This window comes from Entelurus aequoreus, linkage group LG11 (genome assembly GCF_033978785.1).
Source record: "Entelurus aequoreus isolate RoL-2023_Sb linkage group LG11, RoL_Eaeq_v1.1, whole genome shotgun sequence".
NCBI lineage: Eukaryota > Metazoa > Chordata > Actinopteri > Syngnathiformes > Syngnathidae > Entelurus > Entelurus aequoreus.
In genome coordinates, this window is record NC_084741.1 from 1,434,510 (window position 1) to 1,446,909 (window position 12,400).

The window sequence follows — 12,400 nt, forward strand, 5'->3', positions numbered from 1 at the left end:
GAAGATGTGGACAAGTATCAGAGTTGACACAATTGAACAGCGCACACCTGTGACCTAATTGAACAGTGCACACCTGTGAGAGCAGTCTTCCTGGTGCTGTGACGCAGGTGGGACCTGAAAAAGCCAAATGAGTTCACCTGTGCCCGCCCCCCTCATTATAAAAGGTAAGATGCCTTCCAGGAAGAGCACTCCCAGACAATAAATAGTGTATCAAAACAAGACAATAGAACTTAGTACAAACAATTTGATGACGTCATGTACAGTATTTACTTTGGAGAGTCAACTTGTACTGTATCTCCTTCCAGCAGCTCATCCATATTTTCACGGATAAATGTTCAGATATTGTTGTAACATCCATTCTGCTTCAGTGTGGTGCAGATTAGCAGTGCTACGCTCCCTTGTCGTCTTGATGATTTCTTTCTTTGATTCTGTGAATACCATTCACTACAATCAAACTTACTTCTATAATTCTTCTGTACACACACGCTATACCTTCCCATGTTTGGAGGAACAAAGTATATATATATGTATATATATATATATGTGTGTATATATATATATATATCTATATATATATACACACATACATATATATATGTGTATATATTTTTTTAATATGATTTTATATATGTATATACATACATACATACATATGTATATATACAGTATATGTGTGTATATATATGAATATATATATATAGTTATGTATACATATATATATACATATATATATATATATATACACATATATATATATATATATATATATATATGTGTATATATACATATATATATGTATGTATTTACTTATGTATGTATATACGTGTATAAAACGATAGACATCACAAGCAGATGAAGCCTACAAGGAGGAGTGTAGGAACCCACACCAGGAGACAGAAAAGGTGCAATGACACCATCAAACACGCCATTTTGTGCAATCCTGCGTTAGAAATACTAGAAAGTAAAAACATGAAGTCTCTTCTGTTAAACAGAGGACACACACACACACACACACACACACACACACACACACACACACACACACACACACACACACACACACAGACACACACACACACACACACACGCACACACACACACACACACACAGTAAATAAAGGGCGTGTGTGCGTGGTAATAAATAGGTGGTCCTACGTGACGAGCCAATCAGGAGGCGGACGTCAGAGTGTGAGCGCCATTAATGCGATCCAGGTCAGCATCGCAGTGATGTCCTGAAAGTGCTGGTCCCGCCTCCAGGAAGCAGCCGTCCAATCCGCAGAGCTTCTGCCATTGCAGTGTCAACAGAGTCTGGTGATCGTCACGGCAACGTAAACAAACATGACAACAATGATCAGCTGTCCATGACGCAACAATCTGACAGGACCAGAAGAGGAGAGACAAAGATGGGCGTGGTTTATATTCATCACTGTCATATCACTTTGTATCATTTTGTATCACTTCATCACTGTGATATCACTTTGTGTCTTTTTGTATCACTGTGATATGACTTTGTATCATTTTGTATCTCTTTGTCATCACTGTGATATCACTTTATCACTTTTTTATCACTGTACCTCTTTACTGTGATATCACTTTGTATCTTTTTGTTATCACTGTGATATCACTTTGTTATCACTGTGATACCACTCTGATAAAGTGATATTGCAGTGATAAAGTGATATTTGATCTCACTTTGTTATCACTGTGATATCTTTTTATTATCACTATCATCACTGTACCTCTTTACTGTGATATCACTTTGTATCTCTTTATCACTGTGATACCACTGTGATAAAGTGATATTGCAGTGATAAAGTGATATTTGATCTCACTTTGTTATCACTGTGATATCACTTGATCACTGGGCTATCACATTATTATCACTATTATCACTGTACCTCTTTACTGTGATATCACTTTGTATCTCTTTGTTATCACTGTGATATCACTTTATCACTGTGATATCACTCTGATAACAAAGTGATATTGCTGTGATAACCCAGTGATAAAGTGATATTTGAGCTCACTTTGTTATCACTGTGATATCACTTTGTTATCACTGATATCACTCTGATAACAAAGTGATATCCCAGTGATAACAAAGTGATATTTGATCTCACTTTGTTATTACTGAGATATCACTTTGCATCTTTGTGTATCTCTTTATCACTGTGATATCACTCGGCATCTCTTTGTTATCACTGTGATATCACTCTGTATCTCTTTATCACTGTGATATCACTTTGTGTCTCTTTGTTGCCACTGTGATATCACTTTCTACCACTGTGATATCACTTTGTATATCACTGTGATATCACTTTATACCTCTTTACTGTGATATCACAGTGATTTCACTTTGTATGTCAATGTTATCATCTGATAACAAAATGATATTGCAGTGATATCCCAGTGATAACAAAGTGATATTTGATCTCACTTTGTTATCACTGTGATATCACTTTGTATGTCTTTACCACTGTGATATCACTTTCTATCGCTGTGATATCACTTAGTATATCACTGTGATATCACTTTATACCTCTTTACTGTGATATCACCGTGATTTCACTTTGAATGTCTTTGTTATCACTGTGATATCACTTTGTGTCTCTTTACCACTGTGATATCACTTTCTATCGCTGTGATATCACTTTGTATATCACTGTGATATCACTTTATACCTCTTTACTGTGATATCACCGTGATTTCACTTTGTATGTCTTTGTTATCACTGTGATATCACTTTGTGTCTCTTTACCACTGTGATATCACTTTCTATTGCTGTGATATCCCTTTGTATATCACTGTGATATCACTTTATACCTCTTTACTGTGATATCACCGTGATTTCACTTTGTATGTCTTTGTTATCACTGTGATATCACTTTGTGTCTCTTTACCACTGTGATATCACTTTCTATCGCTGTGATATCACTTTGTATATCACTGTGATATCACTGTATACCTCTTTACTGTGATATCACCGTGATTTCACTTTGTATGTCAATGTTATCATCTGATAACAAAATGATATTGCAGTGATATCCCAGTGATAACAAAGTGTTATTTGATCTCACTTTGTTATCACTGAGATATCACTTTGCATCATTGTGTATGTCTTTATCACTGTGATATTATGCTGTATCTCTTTGTTATCACCGTGATATCACGTTGTATCTCTTTACCACTGTGATATCACTTTCTATCGCAGTGATATCACTTAGTATATCACTGTGATATCACTTAGTATATCACTGTGGTATCACTTTATACCTCTTTACTGTGATATCACCGTGATTTCACTTTGTATGTCTTTGTTATCACTGTGATATCACTTTGGGTCTCTTTACCACTGTGATATCACTTTCTATCGCTGTGATATCACTTTGTATATCACTGTGATATCACTTTATACCTCTTTACTGTGATATCACCGTGATTTCACTTTGTATGTCAATGTTATCATCTGATAACAAAATGATATTGCAGTGATATCCCAGTGATAACAAAGTGATATTTGATCTCACTTTGTTATCATTGGGATATCACTTTGCATCATTGTGTATGTCTTTATCACTGTGATATTATGCTGTATCTCTTTGTTATCACTGTGATATCACTTTGTATGTCTTTACCACTGTGATATCACTTTCTATCGCAGTGATATCACTTAGTATATCACTGAGATATCACTTTATACCTCTTTACTGTGATATCACCGTGATTTCACTTTGTATGTCTTTGTTATCACTGTGATATCACTTTGTGTCTCTTTACCACTGTGATATCACTTTCTATCGCAGTGATATCACTTAGTATATCACTGTGGTATCACTTTATACCTCTTTACTGTGACATCACCGTGATTTCACTTTGTATGTCTTTGTTATCACTGTGATATCACTTTGTGTCTCTTTACCACTGTGATATCACTTTCTATCGCTGTGATATCACTTTGTATATCACTGTGATATCACTTTATACCTCTTTACTGTGATATCACCGTGATTTCACTTTGAATGTCTTTGTTATCACTGTGATATCACTTTGTGTCTCTTTACCACTGTGATATCACTTTCTATCGCTGTGATATCACTTTGTATATCACTTTATACCTCTTTACTGTGATATCACCGTGATTTCACTTTGAATGTCTTTGTTATCACTGTGATATCACTTTGTGTCTCTTTACCACTGTGATATCACTTTCTATCACTGTGGTATCACTTTATACCTCTTTACTGTGATATCACCGTGATTTCACTTTGTATGTCAATGTTATCATCTGATAACAAAATGATATTGCAGTGATATCCCAGTGATAACAAAGTGATATTTGATCCCACTTTGTTATCACTGGGATATCACTTTGCATCATTGTGTATGTCTTTATCACTGTGATATTATGCTGTATCTCTTTGTTATCACTGTGATATCACTTTGTATCTCTTTACCACTGTGATATCACTTTCTATCGCAGTGATATCACTTTGTATATCACTGTGATATCACTTTATACCTCTTTACTGTGATATCACCGTGATTTCACTTTGTATGTCTTTGTTATCACTGTGATATCACTTTGTGTCTCTTTACCACTGTGATATCACTTTCTATCGCTGTGATATCACTTTGCATATCACTGTGATATCACTTCATACCTCTTTACTGTGATATCACCATGATTTCACTTTGTATGTCAATGTTATCATCTGATAACAAAATGATATTGCAGTGATATCCCAGTGATAACAAAGTGATATTTGATCTCACTTTGTTATCACTGGGATATCACTTTGCATCATTGTGTATCTCTTTATCACTGTGATATTATGCTGTCTCTCTTTGTTATCACTGTGATATCACTTTGTATGTCTTTACCACTGTGATATCACTTTCTATTGCAGTGATATCACTTAGTATATCACTGTGGTATCACTTTATACCTCTTTACTGTGATATCACCGTGATTTCACTTTGTATGTCTTTGTTATCACTGTGATATCACTTTGTGTCTCTTTACCACTGTGATATCACTTTCTATCGCTGTGATATCACTTAGTATATCACTGTGATATCACTTTATACCTCTTTACTGTGATATCACCGTGATTTCACTTTCAATGTCTTTGTTATCACTGTGATATCACTTTGTGTCTCTTTACCACTGTGATATCACTTTCTATCGCTGTGATATCACTTAGTGTATCACTTTATACCTCTTTACTGTGATATCACCGTGATTTCACTTTGTATGTCTTTGTTATCACTGTGATATCACTTTGTGTCTCTTTACCACTGTGATATCACTTTCTATCGCTGTGATATCACTTTGTATATCACTGTGATATCACTTTATACCTCTTTACTGTGATATCACCGTGATTTCACTTTGTCTGTCAATGTTATCATCTGATAACAAAATGATATTGCAGTGATATCCCAGTGATAACAAAGTGATATTTGATCTCACTTTGTTATCACTGGGATATCACTTTGCATCATTGTGTATGTCTTTATCACTGTGATATTATGCTGTATCTCTTTGTTATCACTTTGTATCTCTTTACCACTGTGATATCACTTTCTATCGCAGTGATATCACTTAGTATATCACTGTGATATCACTTAGTATATCACTGTGATATCACTTTATACCTCTTTACTGTGATATCACCGTGATTTCACTTTGTATGTCTTTGTTATCACTGTGATATCACTTTGAACCTCTCTACTATGATATCACTTCTTACCATTGAGTCCCTCTGCCTCCTGGACCTCCAAAAAAGGGGCGGGGCCCCAGACTCTGACGGTGCCGTCATCGGAGGCGCTGGCCAGCAGTCCGGGCAGGACGGGGTTCCAGGTGACGCAGTTGACGGTGCGACTGTGCCCGCTCAGCTCGGCGATGGGCAGCTCACTGCGGCGGTGCCAGATGTAGACCTTGTGGTCTGTGGAGGGAGACCACAAGACAGTCCTCCTCAAGTCCCAGCGTGCTGTGCCAACTTCCTGTGCTACTTGCCTTCACTGCCGCTGGCGATGAAGTCTTCATTGTGGCCCCCGAAGCAGGAGTGGATGGTGTAGAAGCCTTGGGTCACTCCCTGGTACTTCCTCACCAGCACCCGGTCCTGCAGGTCCCACAGGTGCACGCCCTGCAGACACCCAGTATCAGCATTACTAGCAACTACAACCATACTGAAGCAGAATGAGTCCTTAGGGGGTTTCATTAATAGCTGGACATGTATCCATGAAAGTAAGGAGAAGCTGCTGAGATACCATAGAAGTCCACTCTCTGAGGTAAATACTGGCCATTAGTATTCCTTTATAAGAAGTAGTTGTGTGGCCAAAACAGATGTGGTACTCAGATGTAATACTCTTTCCCACCACTTGTGGCAGTAATGACAAATAGAAGAAGTTTCTTAAGCACAAAAAATAGGACTAAAGTGGTGAAGTTATATTTTCATTTGCACGGAACCAATTTACTGTAACTCCTAAGTTGAGCTACTACTCTGTTTACTTGCTATAATAATAATACCACCTTAACACGTGACAAGCAAACAATTATACACCTATTTAATAATACCACCTTAACACGTGACAAGTAAACAATTATACACCTATTTAATAATACCACCTTAACATGTGACAAGTAAACAATTATACACCTATTTAATAATACCACCTTAACACGTGACATGTAAACAATTATACACCTATTTAATAATACCACCTTAACATGTGACAAGTAAACAATTATACACCTATTTAATAATACCACCTTAACATGTGACAAGCAAACAATTATACACCTATTTAATAATACCACCTTAACACGTGACATGTAAACAATTATACACCTATTTAATAATACCACCTTAACACGTGACAAGTAAACAATTATACACCTATTTAATAATACCACCTTAACACGTGACAAGCAAACAATTATACACCTATTTAATAATACCACCTTAACATTTGACAACCAAACAATTATACACCTATTTAATAATACCACCTTAACATTTGACAAGTAAACAATTATACACCTATTTAATAATACCACCTTAACATTTGACAACCAAACAATTATACACCTATTTAATAATACCACCTTAACATTTGACAAGTAAACAATTATACACCTATTTAATAATACCACCTTAACATGTGACAAGTAAACAATTATACACCTATTTAATAATACCACCTTAACATGTGACAAGCAAACAATTATACACCTATTTAATAATACCACCTTAACATGTGACAAGCAAACAATTATACACCTATTTAATAATACCACCTTAACATTTGACAAGCAAACAATTATACACCTATTTAATAATACCACCTTAACACGTGACAAGTAAACAATTATAGTACCTATTTAATAATACCACCTTAACACGTGACAAGCAAACAATTATACACCTATTTAATAATACCACCTTAACATTTGACAAGCAAACAATTATACACCTATTTAATAATACCACCTTAACATGTGACAAGCAAACAATTATACACCTATTTAATAATACCACCTTAACATGTGACAAGCAAACAATTATACACCTATTTAATAATACCACCTTAACATGTGACAAGCAAACAATTATACACCTATTTAATAATACCACCTTAACATGTGACAAGCAAACAATTATACACCTATTTAATAATATCACCTTAACATGTGACAAGCAAACAATTATACACCTATTTAATAATACCACCTTAACATTTGACAAGCAAACAATTATACACCTATTTAATAATACCACCTTAACATTTGACAAGCAAACAATTATACACCTATTTAATAATACCACCTTAACACGTGACAAGTAAACAATTTTACACCTATTTAATAATACCACCTTAACATGTGACAAGCAAACAATTATACACCTATTTAATAACACCACCTTAAAATTTGACAACCAAACAATTATACACCTATTTAATAATACCACCTTAACATTTGACAAGCAAACAATTATACACCTATTTAATAATACCACCTTAACATTTGACAAGCAAACAATTATACACCTATTTAATAATACCACCTTAACATGTGACAAGCAAACAATTATACACCTATTTAATAATACCACCTTAACACGTGACAAGTAAACAATTATACACCTATTTAATAATACCACCTTAACACGTGACAAGCAAACAATTATACACCTATTTAATAATACCACCTTAACACGTGACAAGCAAACAATTATACACCTATTTAATAATACCACCTTAACACGTGACAAGCAAACAATTATACACCTATTTAATAATACCACCTTAACACGTGACAAGCAAACAATTATACACCTATTTAATAATACCACCTTAACACGTGACAAGTAAACAATTATACACCTATTTAATAATACCACCTTAACACGTGACAAGCAAACAATTATAGTACCTATTCAATAATACCACCTTAACAGGTGACAAGCAAACAATTATACACCTATTTAATAATACCACCTTAACATGTGACAAGCAAACAATTATACACCTATTTAATAATACCACCGTAACATGTGACAAGCAAACAATTATACACCTATTTAATAATACCACCTTAACATGTGACAACCAAACAATTATAGTACCTATTCAATAATACCACCTTAACAGGTGACAAGCAAACAATTATACACCTATTTAATAATACCACCGTAACATGTGACAAGCAAACAATTATACACCTATTTAATAATACCACCTTAACATGTGACAAGCAAACAATTATACACCTATTTAATAATACCACCTTAACATGTGACAAGCAAACAATTATACACCTATTTAATAATACCACCTTAACATGTGACAAGCAAACAATTATACACCTATTTAATAATATCACCTTAACATGTGACAAGCAAACAATTATACACCTATTTAATAATACCACCTTAACATTTGACAAGCAAACAATTATACACCTATTTAATAATACCACCTTAACATTTGACAAGCAAACAATTATACACCTATTTAATAATACCACCTTAACACGTGACAAGTAAACAATTTTACACCTATTTAATAATACCACCTTAACATGTGACAAGCAAACAATTATACACCTATTTAATAACACCACCTTAAAATTTGACAACCAAACAATTATACACCTATTTAATAATACCACCTTAACATTTGACAAGCAAACAATTATACACCTATTTAATAATACCACCTTAACATTTGACAAGCAAACAATTATACACCTATTTAATAATACCACCTTAACATGTGACAAGCAAACAATTATACACCTATTTAATAATACCACCTTAACACGTGACAAGTAAACAATTATACACCTATTTAATAATACCACCTTAACACGTGACAAGTAAACAATTATACACCTATTTAATAATACCACCTTAACAATTGACAAGTAAACAATTATACACCTATTTAATAATACCACCTTAACATGTGACAAGCAAACAATTATACACCTATTTTATAATACCACCTTAACACGTGACAAGTAAACAATTATACACCTATTTAATAATACCACCTTAACATTTGACAAGCAAACAATTATACACCTATTTAATAATACCACCTTAACATGTGACAAGTAAACAATTATACACCTATTTAATAATACCACCTTAACATTTGACAAGTAAACAATTATACACCTATTTAATAATACCACCTTAACACGTGACAAGCAAACAATTATACACCTATTTAATAATACCACCTTAACATTTGACAAGCAAACAATTATACACTTATTAAATAATACCACCTTAACATTTGACAAGCAAACAATTATACACCTATTTAATAATACCACCTTAACACGTGACAAGTAAACAATTATACACCTATTTAATAATACCACCTTAACATTTGACAAACAAACAATTATAGTACCTATTTAATAATACCACCTTAATATGTGACAAGCAAACAATTATACACCTATTTAATAATACCACCTTAACATGTGACAAGCAAACAATTATACACCTATTTAATAATACCACCTTAACATGTGACAAGTAAACAATTATACACCTATTTAATAATAAAACCTTAACATTTGACAAGTAAACAATTATACACCTATTTAATAATACCACCTTAACACGTGACAAGCAAACAATTATACACCTATTTAATAATACCACCTTAACATTTGACAAGCAAACAATTATACACCTATTTAATAATACCACCTTAACACGTGACAAGTAAACAATTATACACCTATTTAATAATACCACCTTAACATGTGACAAGCAAACAATTATACACCTATTTAATAATACCACCTTAACATTTGACAAGCAAACAATTATACACCTATTTAATAATACCACCTTAACATGTGACAAGCAAACAATTATACACCTATTTAATAATACCACCTTAACATGTGACAAGCAAACAATTATACACCTATTTAATAATACCACCTTAACATGTGACAAGCAAACAATTCTAGTACGTATTTAATAATACCACCTTAACATTTGACAAGCAAACAATTATACACCTATTTAATAATACCACCTTAACATGTGACAAGCAAACAATTATACACCCATTTAATAATACCACCTTAACATGTGAAAAGCAAACAATTATACACCTATTTAATAATACCACCTTAACATTTGACAACCAAACAATTATACACCTATTTAATAATACCACCTTAACATTTGACAAGCAAACAATTATACACCTATTTAATAATACCACCTTAACATGTGACAAGCAAACAATTATACACCTATTTAATAATACCACCTTAACATTTGACAAGCAAACAATTATACACCTATTTAATAATACCACCTTAACATTTGACAAGCAAACAATTATACACCTATTTAATAATACCACCTTAACATTTGACAAGCAAACAATTATACACCTATTTAATAATACCACCTTAACATGTGACAAGCAAACAATTATACACCTATTTAATAATACCACCTTAACATGTGACAAGCAAACAATTCTAGTACGTATTTAATAATACCACCTTAACATTTGACAAGCAAACAATTATACACCTATTTAATAATACCACCTTAACATGTGACAAGCAAACAATTATACACCCATTTAATAATACCACCTTAACATGTGAAAAGCAAACAATTATACACCTATTTAATAATACCACCTTAACATTTGACAACCAAACAATTATACACCTATTTAATAATACCACCTTAACATTTGACAAGCAAACAATTATACACCTATTTAATAATACCACCTTAACATGTGACAAGCAAACAATTATACACCTATTTAATAATACCACCTTAACATTTGACAAGCAAACAATTATACACCTATTTAATAATACCACCTTAACATTTGACAAGCAAACAATTATACACCTATTTAATAATACCACCTTAACATTTGACAAGCAAACAATTATAGTACCTATTCAATAATACCACCGTAACATGTGACAAGCAAACAATTATAGGACCTATTCAATAATACCACCTTAACATTTGACAAGCAAACAATTATACACCTATTTAATAATACCACCTTAACATTTGACAAGCAAACAATTATACACCTATTTAATAATACCACCTTAACATGTGACAAGCAAACAATTATACACCTATTTAATAATACCACCTTAACATTTGACAAGCAAACAATTATACACCTATTTAATAATACCACCTTAACATTTGACAAGCAAACAATTATACACCTATTTAATAATACCACCTTAACATTTGACAAGCAAACAATTCCAGTACCTGAGTGGCCACATTAAGCAGAGCTAGTCGTCCATCCTTGGAGACGGTGAAAGACATGATGGGATGATCTTCCTGGACTCTGCAAGCAAACATCAGACAAATACTGACTTTGGGCAAAGATTGCAGTACTTTATGTTTTACTGCTGCTGTTGTTTGTTTCCTGTGTACTTGGATGGTGACAATATTTACAAATACTTCCATGGCTGCAAGACAAGTTCAAGGAGAAGATGACAAAAACATCCTTCTAAACGTCAGCTGCTGCCAATTTCATCAGATATTCAACAAGTGGATACCAAAAGTAATCTATTACTGACTGTACAGATACCATACTGGTATTTGAGCCTTAAGTATCGCACATGATATCACACACAAGTAAAGACACTGCAGCACTTCTTGATTCGCACATGATATCACACAAATAAAAACACTGCATCATTGCTTGTATCGCACATGATATCACACACAAGTAAAAACACTGCAGCACTGCTTGTTTCGCACATGATATCACACACAAGTAAACACACTGCAGGACCGCTTGTATCGCACATGATATCACACACAAGTAAACACACTGCAGGACCGCTTGTATCGCA

At 33.5% G+C, this 12,400-nt stretch overlaps 1 protein-coding gene across 2 annotated transcripts in view; it reads right to left on the reverse strand.

Annotated features, from left to right (window-relative positions):
• Positions 1–820: 820 nt before the first annotated feature.
• The window catches only part of LOC133659687 (WD repeat-containing protein 26-like), a 39,790-nt gene continuing 28,210 nt past the window's right edge, over positions 821–12,400 (reverse strand). Inside the window, exons 11-14 of one of the 2 annotated variants that reach the window (XM_062062280.1) lie at positions 11,808–11,886; positions 6,020–6,149; positions 5,754–5,948; positions 821–1,308 (exon numbers count right to left, since the gene is read on the reverse strand). In XM_062062280.1, the coding sequence (XP_061918264.1) occupies positions 1,214–1,308; positions 5,754–5,948; positions 6,020–6,149; positions 11,808–11,886 (499 nt within the window). In that variant the 3' untranslated portion in view covers positions 821–1,213. Of the gene's footprint in view, positions 1,375–5,753; positions 5,949–6,019; positions 6,150–11,807; positions 11,887–12,400 lie in introns of both variants that reach the window. The other variant, XM_062062281.1, reaches the window with a different exon arrangement.